The 20,109-nt window shown below is 38.1% G+C and overlaps 1 protein-coding gene across 3 annotated transcripts in view; it reads right to left on the bottom strand.

The window, feature by feature from the left end:
• Positions 1 to 20,109, bottom strand: part of ZNF438 (zinc finger protein 438) — a 52,125-nt gene that overhangs the window by 14,717 nt on the left and 17,299 nt on the right. For 2 of the 3 annotated variants that reach the window (XM_035318906.1, XM_035318907.1), the window contains exon 4: positions 6,602 to 6,658. The exons of the other annotated variant lie outside the window; for it this stretch is intronic. Coding sequence is in view for 1 of the 2 variants with exons in the window: in XM_035318907.1 (XP_035174798.1) it covers positions 6,602 to 6,629 (28 nt within the window). In the remaining variant the exon portion in view is untranslated. The remainder of the gene's footprint in view (positions 1 to 6,601; positions 6,659 to 20,109) is intronic. 3 annotated transcript variants of the gene reach the window in all.

The raw sequence follows: 20,109 nt of genomic DNA, 5'->3' as shown, positions 1-20,109 counted from the left end.
ATTATTAGCTGACGTAACTTATACAAAAAAAAAAGATGGAGAAAAACAGTATGCCATTCTGTATTCCCAGAACTGTTTCCTCTGTGTTTGTATGTACACTAGGAACTGCTTCATGATTTATGATGTCTTTCTGCCAATACAGTCTCGCCAGCACCTTGGCCCCTGTACCCCTGTCCTTAAAGACAAGTGTAATGTGAAACAACAACCATGCAGAGCAGATCTGTTAATCAGAAGTTAACAAATCAAAAAATTATTGCGTCCGGATGCTGTATTAGCAGCATTAACAACAATAACAATAAAATTGTATTGGATTTCTCATAGATCAGAATTTCTCTTTGTGGAGTTTAAATGTTCTGTAGCAGTCTTGAGCATTTACCTCTTTGTATTACCCCAACACAAGTAAAATTTGCAGGAAATCCTACTTCTGTGGGGAACAGCTAGTGGCCAACAGCTTTAAGGTAAGCTTTGGGTTTTAATGTAAAGAGATAAGCCACATCTGGGTAAAACAATATTCAAAAGCAACATCTTATGCAAAATGTGGGCAACGCAAGGCTTAACACAGCCTCTTATAAAAAAGCCATTTATGTGCTACTGTATGAAGGCAAAAAGTCTTGAAGTCTTTCCTAAATGTCAGAACATACACAAGAGATTTTTAAGCACTCATTTGCAATTAATTTTAAACCCGTTTATTAACAGTTCTGTATGTTCTTTTAACACCTCTCATACCGTGTTTGGGAAATTCAAACGCATTCCTCCTTTATTTATTTTTTTTTGAAGGCACAGTCTTTCAGTTTATAAGTTACTGATTTCATACTAAGGTTAACATAATTAATAGATTTTAAATAGATCACAATATTTTCGTATTGAGAAAGGAAAACTGCCATGAAGAGCCAGACATAAAGCAGCTGTTATTTGTAATAATTTTCTCCACAGCTGACAAAATCACACAGACCTTTTTGTCTCTAACACAATAAGCATTTGGGAATAATGTTTGTGTGGATAAATCTAGGGATTGAGATGGTACCTGGCCTCCTCAACCACAAACAAACAGAAACCAACACCAAAGATGAAAAGATTGGGTCTTCTCTGTTCAGGAACAGAACATCTTTTCTGAGAGATGCTGTTACATACATACATCCTCAGAGAGAGCGTGGTTCAGCTTCTATATGCCTCTAAACTAGTTTCAGCAATCAAACCCATCAAACCTAGAGCGTGGTTATCCAGCAACCACGCTGCTCTGACACGGCTCAGTTAAGCAGAAAAGAAATGATTTTGGTAGCAATGCAATTCCAGTGTTTTAACTTTGTTCTTTTTGCCCAGTCATAACGTTCAATGCAGGATACCACCCCTGCAGATCTGCGAAGCCAGGCTTCAGCAACGCAACCACCTGGGGGAACTAATTGTTCAGAAAATAGATAAAGGGAGGGGATGCAATCACTGCTCATAACCTCATAATTCATAAACCTTCAATTGCATTGTCAACATTAATTAGGTACTCTAAGAAGTGGGGACAAACATTAGTTTCAAAATACTAACAGGATTTTTAAAAATTATTTTCCGGGAGAACTGCCAGTTGAAATTTCTTTAAGTGAGTGTCAAGAAAGATACAGACCTGAACTGTAACTCTCATTGTGAAGTTGATGTCAGATGAAAAATACTTTTAAAAATAATTATCAAGATGTCATCAACCTGGACAAAATCCCGATATGCCTAATGTAAGTGGCAATTAATAGACTTATTTTTTGTTAAGTGCAGGAAACAATAATGACCATGTCTGATTAAAAAAAAAAAAAATGAAGACAATTCTTCAGAAACTATGCAGCACAAAAAGGTCAAGTAAAACCATTTTATGAATAAGTCATGAAACATCTTCTGACTAGACTCTTGCTCCCCTTTCAAATAAGCTGAGAACAGAATCAATCTTCTTACTGGGAGTTCAACCCTCCCTTCCCTCCATGGGACAGAAAACACCTACTTCTGATTTCAGTAAGGGAATTAAGATTCTTATTCCGCAAACTTGTTTTTCTTCCCCAATACTGATGTTCAAATAGAGAGCACAAGAGTGAAATTGTTGCTTGTTTTATAGAATGTCAATTTTCATGTGGAAATCAAGAGCCTCTGTTTCTGAATACAGCCTTAGATAAAACAATACAAATGATTAATTCATCACTTTGTCGTAGGGATTGTCCATAGAGCAAATTTATATTACTGGAGACATTAAAAGCATCTGAATGGTGACTTCTGTATTAGAAACCTTGAAAAGTGATCCCTCACCGAAGATGAAGAGAGGATCGGAAGGTGATCAGACAGGGCCTAGTCTATTTTCAATCTTCCAGTATGAACAGGTATGCCCCCAGTAAATGACCAGAATACAGCACACGTTGTTAAACTTTGATGATTGTTGGAGAGTAGATTCTGAGGGATTTTGTAAACAGTTCATCTCTTTTGAAAATGACCCAAGCCATTTAGCTTTTTGAAGGGAGAATATCTAAGGGTTTTATTTGTTCTAGGTTTTCTCTCTCTTCTTTTTTCACAATCAAAATTTCTTCAGAAGATGACTATATGGCTTTGGCTGAAATATGCAAAACATTGCCACCTGTAGTCAATTCCACTAATCTTTATTTATTTTTTAATCTTTAAAGGATCTCCACGGTCCTTTAAGCAGATATCAATTTACTTGTTTCAAAGACAAACAAGCCCTGTAAGGCAAATGAAACAAACATCTTCAGGAAGACAATGGTTCTCCCGACTAAGACATTACTTTTCATAACACAAAATCATCACTTGCTGCAGAACCTGAATGGGGCTCGGCCTTTCTGTCAAGTAGGATATAGCAGAAAATATTTAAATTACAGCACCTGAAGGTTTTTTTTTTGTTTGTTTGTTTGTTTTTTTAATCCCCCATGTGCATAATTCAAATTGCAATGCTTATTGACATTACTATGCTTGCCCATCCTAGCTAAGGTGTCACGTAAGGCAGCACCGGTTCTCAAAAGAACACACTGGACATGCTGTGAAGGAACTGACTGAATACACTGCTAAGTGATAATGCATCAGGAAACACTTGTGATGGGTGCCACCATGCAATGGAAATAAAACAGGAATGTAGTCACCAGAAATGTGGGCCAAAGATGACATCCTTCGTTTGCTGTGCACAGAAATTTCCAACTGAATTCGTGCTGAGCTGGAGCGCTCACTGTGCTGAAAGCAGCCAGACGGCTCTCGTGAACAAAAGGAGACCCTGGTTGCACGAGTCCAGCAGAGGGAGTCGGACGTAACACAAAGCTGCCTCCATCCATCCCTGGAGCTGGGCAAGTCTGTCGCAAGCACTGAAGTCTATCGGAGGCATTGAGGTTTCATTTATTTAGATATGCGACTCACATCAAGTAGCCTACAGTAATTTTCAAAACTGTAGGCTAGCCTACAGATCGAATTATTTTGTAACACTAAATATGGCTTCTACTGAAAATCCCAAATGTCACAAAATCTTAACGCACGGCCTTTAAACAACTTTCCAAAGCGCTATGTTAGTATGGCAAAATATTCTACTGTGCAAAACTTTCAGCCAATGTTTTGTACAACCCTGAGAATGTGTGAAAATCTTAACGCAAAGCTTTAAGTCTTCCTCTTAAACTATCTTCTGTAGCTGTAGTATAATTTTTCTGCAATTTTTTATAAAATAGTTTAGTGATTGTTTTAATCTAGTTAATACCCTAAATAGGTCCATGTTACTAAACACATCAGTAAATATAACAGATGCTCTTTTTTGCACAGGCATCTGAAAATGAACCACTCTTACCAACATATTTTCTCATCCCAAGCAATACCCTGAAATCTTTGTCAAACTTCCTTGCTTTCATCATTACTCAGCTCATCACACAAACCATCTGCATAAATAAAGATGTAAGCATCTGCTGTATGGCAAATGGTCTCAGGGGCAGATGTTTTTATCCTTGCATTCATGTCACTGGCTTGGATACATTATTTGAACAGATGTACACAATCTGAAAGTGTTGTGTCCCACAGTGAAATGTCTCCAACTGCTTTCTATCAAAGTGCGTAAATGCTATTTGCACCTGCATTTAAGTTAATGATAAAAAGGCAGCAGGGGTTCCAGCAAAGTGAGAGTTGATGCTAAGAAAACACATTTACATGGTTAATTGAAGTTTGAGATCTTCTAGCACCAAAAGCCCATACTAACACTGATATACGGTGTATTAAACTATACAATGACTTCTTATTGTAATTTTTTTAATAAAATAAACATACCTAAGGAGCAAAACTCTTAGTACACTCTTCCAATACATATTTTAAAAGTATTAAATCAGTTGTTAGACAAACCAGGACAGCCTTGATTTTGCATAATTGTCCACTACACACAATTATTTCACATTAGAATCATTTAGCAGAAGTATTTTTATAAATCTGACAGTGCCACTCATCCGAAGGTATTTTAGTCCTCTAAGGCTCAGTGGTATTTTGTGTCATTACAGAGCAAGATAAAAAACCCCAGCACTTGCTCAAAAGCAAATATCAACATGGGTGTGAATGACAGAATACATTTCCATGATGATTTAAATTTTTTCGTAGGAATTATGAGATCTCAGAAGTTAAATCTTTATCATTACTCATAAAAGTGCATCTCTTTGCACTGTGTTTCAATTGATCATTGTCATCATCACCTTATACAATTATTTTAAGCTGAGGAAAATACACGTCCTGAAGGGGTGCGTATGAAAGGACAGAACTCCTGGTACTACATGACAAATGGTAGCAGTGAAGGGTTTATGTTGTCACTCAAAGAACGTGCACTAACCATTACTTCCACACTCAACTGGAAAATAACAAGCACTCACGGTACAGAAAGGCTGACAAAAATGCTATCCTGAATGTAACCAACTGATGGATAGGTTCTACTTCCAACACCATTCCTTTTCAAACCTTTTATTTGTAAGAAATGTACCAATGTTATTGCTGCACATAAATCATTATAAATTGTTAATAGCCTCACTATTTTCAGTGTCATAACATTTAAAGAAGCAAGAGTTATGCTTCATACAAGAAGAAAAAAAGAGTGATAGTCACAGAATACAAAAATTATACTAATATATTTGTAAGCATCATAATTTCACAGTGACATAGCTCTTAGTTAGGATCTGGTTATGATTTCCAACATGACCCCCCACTTCCAAAGTGGAGAGCACGGCTCTTATCATTCCCTCTGGGTGAAAGTGGGTACACAGGATACTAGCTGGAGTGGATTTTTCTTTAAAAAAGGATACATTTCTTTCTTTAAAAACCTTGGAGCATATGATTCATCAGTTTCAAGTTTGCAAACAATTTCACAGTCTGTATTCTCCTCCTGTTATTCAGAAATTACTTCAACACACAGGTAACTTTCAATTTGACTACATGGGTCAAATTCCTCTTATTTAAAGGAACAATAAAGCTTTTAAGTATGAGAATCAAGTATTTCAGTCACCAGTATATGGTTGTAGACCCTGCACTGCAAGCTGGATGGCTTTACATGACAGTACGTACTGCTTCCCTTGAAAGAATGGTCTCACTAGACACAGGACTACACCAGCTGGGATCAATTCACTTGGCATCCTCCTGGATTAGCTTCCTCAGAATTATTACGGTATCATAAAAACATCAGCCTTTGCAAAACAGGTAAAGTATTAGCATACATGGCAGCAAAAGCTCAAGCTTCCAGATAAGTAATATAGAGTGCTTGTCTTAATTAACGTAAGTACTAACAATGGAAACCTAACTGACAGCCTAAAGTGGTTCTGAAGGGTCCATTAGAGCTTATGTCATAAACAACGAACATTCACATTTAAGAATTATCATAAAAATGACATCAAGTTAAAAATCATACTTAAACATTAGCACCGCAACACAACAACAGGGAAAGGGGATTATAGTTATGGCCAAACATTTAGAGGCTTGGGTATATAGAGTTGCAGTGCAAATATCCTCATTAATAACAAGGGAAAAAAATCAAGACACGAACTCTACTGAAAGTGTATCAACAGAAGATGACTTCTGAAGAGACAAAACAGAAGAAATGTAGTTGAAAACAACAAATAATATTAAGGATAGGAATGCTGGAGAAAATACATTTAGAATCTAAAAATAAGTTAGTATTTTTGTGTGTGTGTGTTGGCTTTAAAGCATAACTTGTGCAAAGATCTGAGCCCCCGCTGAATGAGGGTTAAATGTAACAATGATTTTCAAACATATAAGGATTAAAAGAAATGTAATAAAACTTGAATAATTAATTCTGCTCAAACAAGAACCAGAGTTATATAGTTAAAGTTTCAACTAGAGGTGGTAACAGCAATTAGCAATGTCCTAAAGAAGAAAACAATCTTAGTTATCAAAATTGTTTAAAGCGGTATTACTTGTAACAGCTTAGTCATAAGCTGTTATGCTTATGCATAAAGCATAAACTTTGGTTTCTTAAAACCCAAATTAGGGTAGAATAGTAGGCATCACTTATGCCTATTATTTAGGCATTTATTAATGATATGATATTATTCTTCCATATTTTGGACAAATGTCTGATTTCTCAAGAAGGATAAAAAGGATACTATACCTGCAGAAAAAGTTAAAGGATTCTGCATTATGCCCTCTAACAGATACGGCAACGTTCCTGGAAAGAAGAAACAGAGATACTTAGAAGTTCTCATACATTTTTAGAAACTAAAGAAAGTTACTAATATTAAAGTATGAACAGACTCGCAAAAATAACACATTTTGGAGGATTTTTTTTTTTTGTCACGATCAAGTTTGAATACAGAGAGAGAACAAACCACATGTAGGGAGGTTACTTATTTTCATATACTTAAATTTTGGGGTTTATTTAAATGTTATTTAGAGCACTTTACTGGTAAATAAAGAAAACTTTGTATTCTTACTTTGAGGTCTCAAACCAGTTTTAAAAGCACTGCATAAAGAAGAAAACTTATCATGGTAAGCAAAACTTTTTATGAGTAATGCAGTAATTCTTTTGCATTTTCATACTTTTTCTTAACTGAATTTAGTGCTTGCAGAAGGCGTCAACAACTCAAATTAATTCTGACACAGAAAGTATGTTTATGGATCAATACAAAACAAAAAACCTCCTTGTATGCCCTAGCAAATATGTTTTGAGCCTGGTGTGAAAGGCCGATATTTGCAGCTGATAATCTAGCTAACTTTCTTTTCATTCACTTATGCAATGAAACATTCAACGTTATACCCGGTGCTGTATGACATCCAGGCCTTACACAGCATAATCAAAGACAACAGTGAAGAAAACACAATCAATTGCATAACAGCACTGAAAAGTAATGTGATTAATTCAGTATACATTTTTTTCTGACTGCTCTTTTTTCATGAAGATTGACAATTTTTTAGCTACTGTTAGCATCCTGTAATGCACAATGGAAATGTAATGCTATCACATATGTTATTCCAAGCAATAATGCTACATGTTTACCTTGCAGATTAAATATCTTCGAGCGATGAAACTTTATTCAAATGGTGGTAATTTCTGGGTATTAGCAGCTTCTGCTGAAGCGCAGGGATCACGAGCAATGACTCATTTCCACACTAATCTTTTGATTATCCAGCTGAACAAAGTAAACTTAGAACAAGCGTGTTCAGCAGTTCTGTACTCATTCAGCCTTCAATTTAATTTTCAAAATATATTTAAGTCAATATATATACTAAGACGGCATTCATGGGCTATTAATACCTTTTTCTTCAACAATTCTGTTCCGTACTCTCAAAAGGTAAATAGCCCACTACTGCTATACAATAATAACACATTTTCAGATGTTAAGCTGGTTCATTCATAAAAACAGAAAGCAAAACCAAAAAGCTTCCTTAAAAAGAAATCAACACTTTTCACCGCTTAAGAAAAGCTGGATTCCTGTAAAAATAGGACAATGGAATCAGTTTTCCAAAACTGTGTGTCAGTATGTATCCTAGTATGCCTATACCTCACGCAAACCACACCTGAATTTTAAACCAAGTGTTTCTCTAAATTGTTTACATGCACTCTCCATATTTCAGTCCTGGGTACAGCTAACTGAGGTTTCTTGTAACTCAACACGCCTGTTAAAGCAGAAGAGGACATGCCATGAATTCCAACATTAAAGCACATTCCAAAGATGCACAGACAACGTAGGACTAACCAACTATTTTCCTTCAAATATCATACAGTGGCTTCGGTCGGAAGGGATATTAAATCCTACTCCATTCCAACCCCCTGCCATGGGCAGGGACACCTCCCACCACACCAGGGTGCCCAAAGCCCCATCCAGCCTGGCCTTGAGCACCTCCAGGGATGGGGCATCCACAGCTTCTCTGGGCAGCCTGGGCCAGGGCCTCACCACACTCTGAGTAACAACTGACTGCAAGGACTCCCTGTAACTGACTGATAAGCAGAATCTTCCATGGATGCTACAATGAATATAGCTTGCATTTGCGAAGCAAACATTACACTGCCACCTCTCTTGAGCTTGACATTGGTTCTTATCACACTAATTGATACATTTTTTGACATAATAGAGCATTAGATCAAGCGACAACTCAGTCACTTAAGAGTCGGCTATTTCTTTCCAGTGTGATTTAACAGTCAAGAATGAAAGACATAAGATAATATAATTACAATGTAAAATTATGTTATTATCTACTTAGATTTTCTTTGTTGTAAAATGCTCTGGCTTTTGGAACGGCTGTGCCATGGTTCGGTTTGGCTGAACATGACTAGCATGTTAGATTAAGAGACAGGAGTCACAACAGGTATATCCCTCTAGTCCTCCTAATGCTCTTGGAGGCTTTGGAAAGTTAACAGACAAGTCCACTGACACAGATGGAGCTCAGAAAGCTTTGTTGTTTGATTTGATCAAGGATGTCCTACCTTCCTGTGAGCAGACCCAGCTGTGAGGACATGGCGTTTGCTTATTTTCCTGGCTGTTAGATTGGCCAGTACAATCCTACATAAAGAACGTTCCAGATGCACACTCAAGAGCCCCCTTCTCAGCAGAAGTACAAAAAAGTTGTTTGGGGATAAATACAAAAACAAATACCAATTCTGAAGCCATTACCAAATATAAGATCAAGTCTCGATGATGTCTCCTTACTACTACTCAAACAGCAAAAAACAACGGTGAGGTTCCCAGCAGGAGACAGCTCTGTGGGCAACAGCGAAGTACAGAAGAGGCAAAACCAAGGCTGTTTCTAGGAAGCTCAGTAACAGCATGAGAGAAAACTCCAAGGAGACCTCTCACACAGCAAACAGGTGATGCTCTTTGGTACCCACATCTTCTGTGCTGAGGCACATGCAAAGAAGCTCGTGCCTGTCAGTCAGCGTCTCCTGGCATCGGCTCAGCTGATGTGCGGGAGCAGGGGGAGCGGCTCAGCGGGCCTCTGTCCGTGGTGCTTAAGCCGCCAACCGCTCCTTGGGCAGATGCAGCACACAGAGGGTTCGGCTCAGCTGAACGCAGCTCGGTGACGTGGTACCACAGACACAGGCTCCTCTGAACCTACAGGAACGAACAGGCCACATCGATGGAATCTGGGAATGGGAAAACACTTCCGGGGACCAGCGTGGATTTTACGTGATTACACTGTTTTTTATGTTTTGAATCAGCAGTGATACCGTCCTTCTGATCACCGACTAATGCTAGCCCGGCAACCAGTCCCACCAGAAGTGCACCATACATACGATGATAAACGTTCCTCTCTCACTGACAGTTTCTGACATTTCTTCAGTCAGGTTGCAAAATGTCTAACAGCTACTCAATATCTAAACGCATTTGGTGGTGCCCTACATGTATCCTGCAGTCTGATCAGAACGTTCTGGAATTCTGAATGACCAGTTCAGAAATTTAAGGGTACAACATCTGTACAGCTACCTATACCCAGCCTCAGCAGAGCTTTTTTTCATCTGCTTATAAGTCTAACTTGTCATGCCTACTTCCCTACAAAACATGATGTTCAAAAAAGAGCTAACCTTAAAAACAAACTTATTAACTGAATTTTGCATGTATTTTACGCTTGTACACCCAGAACAGGTTGTATGTTGGCCACCACTTCAGGATACCTCATTGCTTTTAGGGAACAATTACAATCATTCTTAAAATCTTCCTTGTTTATTAATGGACTTTGTAGCACTCATACGATTCCAATACCAGTTCTTTTCAAACACAAAAGATGATATTTCTATGTAGCATTTTCATCAAATTTACCTCACCAAACCCAAGGATAAAACTTAAAATTCTATGTAATCTTAAGATCTGGTTTATTCAGCTTGTAACCCTACAATAGGACAATATAAAACTAGTCTAAATGCAGTACTCCAAAGCTCAATATAGTTCCCTCGGCACCTGCTGTTGACGGGTCAGAGATAAAAATCTACTACCAAGATTTTCAAGTAAGTGGAGTTAAAGTTGGACAGAATTGAAAAATTTAATGCCACAAAATAAGCTATCAAGCTACTGCTCCTTACATTACCTTGGAATGAAAAGATAGATACCAGAAGAAACAAAAATATCAAACAAAGTGAAAAAAAAAAAAAAAAAAAAACAACTTAGAACTACACTGCAAATTGGTCTTTAACAATCAAAGGAAACAGAGCGTGTAATAATTTAAAAGTAATCTTCACAGCAAGATACCCACAGGTCTTTTATATGAAATTGGTGTCCTGATAGACACACTGGCTCTGAATATCAGGTGAACCCAATTAACCTAATTTGATGCTTGTCCATACTGGGACATTTATTTTAGATGTTACACAAAATCCTTTAGGATACTAGAGAGAAAATGATAAATAGGCTGTAAAGGTTATGACATTAATTTTACTGTCATTCTCATGCTTTAAGCAGGCATCAAAACTAAAAATCTCATCCTCTGGGAAAGGAGAACTATCTGAAAGTAATTACAGTACTTATTATCATAACAGTATTAAACTAAACCACTGTGACCCTAACTGAATTTATTTTTGGTACCTTTTGTTAAAAGAACAAAGCTTCTCGATGATGACTATACCTTCAATGCAGCGAACATTAGTTCAGGTACCAGAAGAAAGCATTAACTCAAATCTTATAATTTCATATTAAGCTTAATTACATGCCTAGTTTTAAATTAAAATTTGTAAAGAAGCATTAGTTAAATAATATTATGTAATTTCATTTCAGAAGGAAAACATTTCGCCAAAAAGAAAAAATTAAATATTTAACACAGTTTAGAAAATGTTCTCCTAACAGAAGTCCATGAAACGTCAAATTATATTTAAAAAGCAATTTCATTCACTTCATTTTTCACACCTGTTCTTTCCCATACTGTGCCATCTTGTAAATGACAGTTCCATTCAATCATTATTTCCCAAAATTTAGAAACTTTTTAAAAACCAAGTTCCCCAGAAAGTATGAATTAGTAATAGCTTCCTGGAAATTTAGCAACATCTGTAAGTATTTAAAGGTTGAGTTAGACCTGAAGTAGGATTAACCCATTGAAGCTATGAAATATGACAAAAAACCTGAGGAAATAAAAGTGACACACATGAAAATTGACTAGTGTAACACACAAAGGCATTTGTTCAAGCAACTGTTTTTGCCAGAAGCCTATAGTGCTTGGCTACTTTATAAATCAAATGCAAGGCATTAAGCCAATTTGTTTAAAAAAGAAAAAAGGCCAAAATGACAATAGCTAGGCAACAGGTTATTTGCATTTCTGAAAACCTGCAAAAATATTCTGCATTTCACTATCCTGGCCTTCAGTCACGTAAGTCCTATTTGTTCTTATTCAAAACTTTCTATTTTAATTGTATTTTCACAACAGGATTTCATCCTACATCAGTAGCTCCTCATCCTCCAACTATATATCCCAAGAGATATACACACGCTAAACCAGCAGCTTCCTTATAAGAGGAATTACACACTGCTTATGTTTCCATACCTAGGTAATTAATCAGGAAGAAATGTGTGTCTGTAGCAGAATTCTTTTGGCCAAGACCATTAGGTGACTTCAGCAGACAGCCAAAAAGAAACAGAAGCCTCACAGCAACAGGTCATTTTTCCCAGTACAAACCCATCAGAACTTAATCCCAGGCTATTTTTAAATTTTTGATCATCCTGTGTGATGAGCCAGTCAGAGCACGTTTCCTGAACTTCAACCCTCACGGGCACTGAGTGCCTGGACAAAAATTCTTCACGTGAAGAATTCTTACCCTGTTACGTGATCTATACAATGGTTCTCTGGCATGCCTGCATTATGCCCATCTGTCAGAGTGGAACCGTGCCTACACAACAGGTTCCATGCTAGTTTCAATAATATTGTGTCGATAATAAAAGCTTACTTACAAAACAATATAGTGCATCTTCAGCTTGCAGCTGCATCTTTTGGCTTAAAAGAAAAAGCAAAGGAAGGTGACTGTTTTCCTTGAGGAGAGAAATCTTTTCAAACCAACTTCTTTTTCAACTACATGAATAAAGACCAGCACATACACTGCTAGCAACAGGGACACTCCATGATTTTATTTATTTAATTTTTACTGCTGCAGACAGCTCAGCAGTCACAATAATTCTTATTTTACAATTATAACCATCTCCAAGAGAGCAAGCTCAAGGACCTGAGAAAAATTATTTAAAAAGTTTCTCAAAAGTGTGCATGGGGGAAGACAGCAGTATCATTTGAATGAAGGAGCAATATTGGTTCATCATTTTATGAAATGTAGACAGGATAAATCACAGCTGAACAGTCTTTACGACTGTAAATTACCCTACTTTCCATTTGAAAAAACAGCATTCTGAAAAATTAAAAAGAGCAAAGAACAGCAAGGTTGCTATTATGCCTTAGACAATTCATAGAACATCAAGAAATAATGCTTTGCTTTCCTCTAAATTTCCACAGATTGCCATTTCATATTTTCATTAGTAGATAACTTCTCAGTAGTACTGCTTTGGACACCATGAACTGCAGTCTGTAAGTAGAGAGACACCTTTGCTATAATGTTATGTTAGAAAGTTAAGGCTTCTGATTTTAAAATAGCCCTGGATGTTACTGTTATGAAAGTAAATGTGAAGTGATGACTCAGTAAAAATTGCTACATTTGTTCTTGATTCTGAGGGCAGCTGGAAACAATAATCTTGGAAAACAAACTCATTTCTGCAACATAGTACATGAAATCCATGCTGTCAATATTTCTAACATTTATTTATTTTTTTTTTTTTAAATCAGAAGAGACAAACATCTAACGCTCTTATTTGGCCATGAGTACTTCAGAAATTCAATCTGAGCAATTCTTTCTTCTACTGCTTCCCCCCCATGTTATCCTAGCCCTTAACTCAGTATTCATTTATTGTTTTGGTCCAAATCTCTAAGACATTTTGCCACAGTTCTCAATAATGCAGTTTCATGAGCCAGAATCTATGTGTCTTCCTGTTCTGTTATTAATATGTAACAGCACTCACGGTGGAACTGCAGTACGCTATTACGGTTTTTCAGCTACAATACAGTTTGTGATGCCTGATTCAATTGTGAGACTTTTTGACTTTTTTGATGTTCACAATTAATGACTGTTTTGGCCAAATAAGCACAGAACACATCATTTATTTCCCACTAAGTATTTGCTGCAGTACCTTTGCTTCCTTTTCAGATAAACAACATCGCCACTACTAAACGAGGACTGCATGACAGTCAGCACACAGCTTACACACGGTCAGACAAACACCCGTCATTGTGCACACCGGTACTCACAGGATCACCCGGGCTGGCAGGGCCCCGGCAGGTCACCCAGTCCGACTGCCCTGCTCACGGCAGGGTCAGCGCTGAGCTTAGGGCTTTGTCCAGATGAGTCTTGAAAGCCTCCAACTCAACAGATGCCTTTCAGAAATTAAATAACATTTACCACTTGACCACAAAGGATGACCTGAAAAATCGTAGTAACATTGAGCCTATGTATACAGGACAGATTGTTCCAGCAATTCTTGCTCCAAGGCTTTCACCACGCTTCAGAATTAGCTGTAAAAGTACTCAAAAATTCCTGCATTTCACGCTATGCTGAAGGATTAAACAGAATTTGACTTTATGAGAAGCAGAGAGAAAAGAGACTTTGTTAATAACGCCACATCTACTTTTTTTATTTGCTCTTACACTAAAGATAAACAGGTTATTTCAAAGAGCAGAATGAGGTTAGTGTGTGACAAAAGTACTAACAAAAATAATTACTAAAGGAAAGAACAAGAAAACTGAACTGCATATTGCTTTCTCGACACCCCCATCTTCCTCAGTTGTGACAGTGGAGGAATAAACTATTACTGGTAGCTTAATAACACTTTTCTGGTGAAAATTCAGTTTTAGGATGTTGCTAATTATCACTTTAGATTACAGAAATAACCAACCAGGGCTGTAATGCTGAAAGGAGAGCAAGTGTTCTGCTTCCTTAATTTGGAAGTCCTGACATATTTTGGAGATATTTGATACCTCAGAAAGGACTCAGCAGTCAAAACATATTTGAATGTCTCAGATAACAAAGCCATAAAATTCCATTAATACCTTATGGATTAAGACATGAGCGTAGCACGTTCACCTGCACAATCTGACTGACTGGAGCTTGAAACATGCCGTGAAAGTCTTAGCAGAATCATAGCTGGCCCTCAAATTAGGCAAGGACTCAATGAGAAACAATCAATCCCTAATCACTTCTTCTATTTGGACTGTGGCATTTTGGGTCCTTTGGACACCGCCTGAATCTTGAATATAACTTGTTGTGCCATTCAGGAGGGATTCTGTACAGGGGTTTCGTTATTTAAAGTCTGCAGATGTTAATGCTCTCCTTAGAGGACAGACAACCAGCAGCTGACAAAAATCCAAGCAAAAATAAACACTCCAAACTTTGCAAGGTGAAACGCCTTTGCAATTCTGACTCAAATAACGGAGTTATTTCTGACTTTACAGCTCTGGAGCTGAGTAGTCCTAACTTTGGCCATGGTATTACCTGTATGTAAAGTGGGCATCATTTACAGTTGTTTCGGTAAGGATTTCCTTTATGGAGTTTCTTAAAAAAAGTCAGCTAGACAGCTTCAGTCAGAAAGCTACTTTCTCTACCTGACCAAAACATTTATGATATTTATGCAGCAATATCCCTCACACAGAAAATATAGAACATTTTTTAAAAGCAACTTCAACGTGTCCTGTTTGCAGGCTTACACAAAACAAGTGATCCAGAGCTGGGAAAAAAAAGAAAAATAGAAGGAGCATACCGTCATATGGAAAAGATGACAAATGGAGAAGGCAAACCTGTGTCTGAGCGGGCAACAGATTACCTAGGCCAAGGTGGTATATATCCCCAGTGTGTTAAAATTCAAATCGCCTAGCAGCTCATCACTTCTAAGAGGTTTGGTTGTTCAAGATCCACAAAAAAGGGCTCACCTTATCACCAAAGCAGACTATATTCTACACACTACTAGGCCTTACAGTCTCCCTCAACAAAAAAGCTCTTAGTAAAAGTTGTGTACTGGAACATTTGGTTTCTTATTTTGAAGGAGGCCCAGCTGGTCCTTGCAGATCGCACTGCACTGAAAAATAACCCAGGTAACTGATCAGGTGTTGTACTAAGAACTGCTTCAATTGCTTTCATGCTACGCTGATTCCACCCCCAAACTCTGTCTACAACATTGCTACCCTGGACTGTGCTTCAGGGTTAAGGACCTTTTTTCCAGATAGCTGAGTGCCTACTACACTTCAACACCATATAGTTCCAAAACCAGAGATGCAAATATTAGTTGGATTTTCTTAATAATGCAGAACATTAAAAACGTTGTCCAACCAGGAATTACAAACTATGTTTCCCAAATGCGGTCCTATCACCATTCACCAGAAAGAGGGACTTAACGGGCCAAACTTGATGACTGGCCTTAGCAACTTAATCCTATACCAATTCCACCTTTACTGTTTCCTCAGCATATAACAAGCTATTCTGCATTGGAAGAATCCCACATTAAATTTACAAATTAGAACAATCTCAGTGAAACACCCTCACAAAACCCGTGGTTCCAAATTTAATGCAAAATTAAAAGGTTAGGTTGTATATAAATTCTGTGATAAGCACCTGCTGTGGGTTAATCCCAGTACTCACTTCCTTCTCTGCTAGTAGGACCAAGTAAGAGGAAAAGAAGAATAAAGGCAAGAAAACTTGTGGGTTGGAATAAAAAATGTTTAATAAATGAAGAAGTGGAATGAGAAGAACACAGAGCAACACAAGTGATGCAAAGGCAATCACTCAACACCTCCCACGGGTAGATCGACGCCCAGCCAGTTCCTGAGCAGAAGATGGCAGCCTCCCTGAGCTCCCCTTCTTCCCCCTTTTAATTGCTCAGCATGGCGTTACATGGCATGGAATATCTCTCTGGCCAGTTTGGGTCACCTGCCCTGTTGTGTCCCCTCCCAGTGCTGCGTACCCCCCACTCAGCTCACTGGGAGGGCAGAGAAGACCTTGATGCTCTGCAAACTGCTCAGCCATGGTGAAAACACGGCTGTGTTAGCAACATTGTTTTGGTCGCAGATCTAAACCACAGCCCCATACAGGCTGCTCTGAAGAAACTTAACTCCTCCCAGCTGGAGCCAGTACAGCATTAAAGAGCACTGCATAATTTGTTGTTGTAGATAAAAATAATTCCCAACACACAATCGATTTATTCACACTTATTTTGCAAATGTAAGGCCAGTTCAGCTTCCACAGCTGACGAACTGGATACAGCTGCAGAACCCTGGTGTAGATCGCAGCAAGAGAAGCAACCTGTGTGCTGAGCACATGCAGAGGCAGCAGCACCCTCCCTCCCTGCTGCTCTACCCAAACTGTTACATACAGACCCCAGCAGAGAAGTTCAGCTGTTGTGCCTGCATTCTTTGCTCAAACAGTCACATCCATCTCCTCTTCTGGGAAAGGACACATCACTTTGAAGGATCTCCTGCCTGGAACGCCCCAATTCCCTTGTTTCATGCTCCCAGAGGTCTGATTCGACTGACAAAGCAACTGCTGGGCCAAAGGGTCTGGTATTTATTTTAAGAGCATGAAACAGTATATTTTCTAGACAACCTGGTATAAACACATTTCCGAATATCAACTGGAAAATGTAGATAGACAAAAATATGCCACCGGCTTATCCAGATTTGGTGATATTGCTTGATTGATTAGCATCCAGGAGCAGCATCTGTTGTTCAAACTGGTGAGCCACTCGCCATGTAGTGTGCAGGACAAGATTTGCAGACAAAGCATAAGCATGTTCTATGAATTACTTAAATATCTGTTTTTGTAGGATTTATAACCATCTGTCAGCACGTTACTTACTGATGAAACATGCCTTCTCATTACAAAAAACCTTCACGCAGATAAACACGCAAAAGAATAAATTGAATTCTAACCTGTCCTACTTCGCTGCCTTCATTCACTGATGTTGATTTTATTGTGCAAATAGTCCTTGCCAATATCATTTTCATTTCTGTATCCATCACCCTGCTTGTTGATTGAAAAACGTTAAAGGCACGAAGCTTCAAAGGCTGTGGGACATCCTTAATGAAGTGTCCCCCAAACATGCTCATGGAGGAAAAAAAAGGGAAATAAACATGTCAAAATTGTTCCTGGCCGCTGTCCAACAACCAGCTGTGGTGCTCAGACTATGCTAACCCTGGGAACATTCTTCTTTCTCTACGGGCCTCCAGCTTTGCCTTCTGTTCCTGAGGATATTTGTATTCCTAACTCACTCAGTTTAATCTCAAACTAAGCAAGACCAAGCTGAATTAGTACTTCAAGACAATAACAATTAAGCATGACCAAGATTTTAAAGCAAGTAGGCTTTTGTGGTGTGGCAACCAGTACATTTTCAACCATTTCTCACAAAAATCATGCTATTTGTGGAACACCTACACTACCTAAATCATTTCAATCCTTCAAGTTTTGAAACTGAACTTACAAGGGCTTAGGGTAATTTACTATATATATATATATTTTTTTGCTAGTGGGATTAACTCCCATGTTATGGCCAAATTAAAACTTTGATAGTCATGTTCAAAGCCTCTAAGTTTCATCTGAGTTTAAAGTATCATACAGATACTTCATAGATACAATCATAGAATGGGTTGGGTTGGAAGGGACCTTAAAGATCATCCAGTTCCAACCACGCACCCCCCGTCATCCCTGGAGGTGTTCACAGCCAGGCTGGACAGGGCTTCGAGCAACCTGGTCTGGTGGGAGGTGTCCCTGCCAGGGCAGGAGTGTTAGAATTACATGATCTTTAAGGTCCCTTCCAACCCAACCCATTCCATGATTCTCTGAAAGACAGTTGTATACTGATTTATTCAGTGACAACCAGCATGTATTCTGAGATTCTTCCATCAGTAGATATGGCATCTTCTGGTCTAGGGTAAGTCCAAGAGAACTGGAAAAGTCTATCACTCATTTTGAGCTCCACTGGTAAATAATGCAAGTCTATCAGAATGCTAGTCAACATTTTAGAAGTACTTGAACTATACATAATAAAATACCGAGTCACTCAAAAAAGCAACATAAAAATTGGCCTTGAAAACCTAGCCAAGAGGCACTCTGTAACTAAACTTCAGTCTGTGAAATGTTGGAAGTGAGAAACCACTGCACCTAAAACCAAACGTGTGCAGTTCTACAAAGCATGCCATTACACCTGCTGTGTTATGTTTGTTTACACATTACTTTTTATAGCCTGTTTCAAACCAAGGCACGTAATATTGCCTTAGATAAGTAAAATGAATTAATTAGTATCAAATCCTAGACGTATTTATGCATTTTGTCAATTTACTTGTCTACTCAAGGACAGAACTTGCAGAACTCTGAACATAAAAAAACAGTTGACTACATTGTCTGAAAGCTTAAAAACCTACCTAATGCCTATTATTCCTTAATTTTATTATAGCTTATTAAAACAAAACACACCTCTTCTCCTCGCTAAATACACTTAAATTAGGCCCAGTTCTTCCCTGCTGCACAACCACATGCATCACTTGGCCTCCAGCACATTGGAGACATCTAAATCAAAGTTTTCTTTAAGTTAAACCACTAGAAGATCAACATGCACACACACAGAGGACCACACAAGATCAACATCACGAGTGTACATCCTTTAATTTGTCTTCTGCACAAAAAGCAGGATGTAATTTGCATAGGACTCCGAAACCACATACTTTTCAATCAAAATTCATCACCACTGAGGGAATTTTCTACTGCAAAGGTGAAATTTATAATGGAGAGCCATGTCCATTACACTCGAAGCACTTCACAAAGTAAATTCAAAACAGGTTACCTTTAATTACAATACAACATGCAATTCCTCACTGTCTTCATCTGAGTAGCATTGAAATTAAACAGGAAAAAGAAGTCTCTACATCCTATTAGACAGCAAGCAGGCTGGCTTCACTACAGTTGTGCTCACTTTCAACTGAGTTCACCCGTGTTTTCATAACATAAAGCCTACAGCAAGTTGTTCTGAAAAAAAGCTTTACCAAAAGCACCACCTTGCTGCACAGGAAGCCTCGTGCTCCTGCCATGTGTTTAGCACATACCCAAGCGCACGCGTTAAGCAAGTGCTCTTCAGATGAAGTTTCCTATGAAAGCTCAGGTACCTGGAGATCGCATAAAGGCAATGATAAATGGAAAATGGTTTAATTTCAAGATAGCAGCAGTATCTTTGGCCTGTTTAGTTACACTCACTAGGTGCTCCATGGTCCCCACCCCTGTATAACACAGTAGCCATATATATGACTACTGTATCAATACTTTATGCCAGAATCTGTGCTTGAGTAATACATGGGTAAGAACCTCTGAGCTCCACAATAAAAATACACATATCTGATAGCCACGTTACCAACTACATGACAAAGCAGTTAAGAACTGGGCAGTATACTAACTGCATTCCAGTTATAACTACACCATCGTACTCAAGAAGACTTCCTAATAAAAATTAGAGATATTTTCATCAACATACACTCATCTTAAACTTCACTGGCATAGCAGCACAGTTAACATGAACACCAACTGGTCTAACTTCAATTTATATAGTAAAGCACAGGCTTTATTTTTTTACTAAG

The sequence above is a fragment of the Oxyura jamaicensis genome, chromosome 2 (assembly GCF_011077185.1).
Source record: "Oxyura jamaicensis isolate SHBP4307 breed ruddy duck chromosome 2, BPBGC_Ojam_1.0, whole genome shotgun sequence".
NCBI classification, from domain to species: domain Eukaryota; kingdom Metazoa; phylum Chordata; class Aves; order Anseriformes; family Anatidae; genus Oxyura; species Oxyura jamaicensis.
The sequence above is the reverse complement of the archived record's forward strand: the minus strand, read 5'-3'. Positions and strand labels throughout refer to the sequence as shown.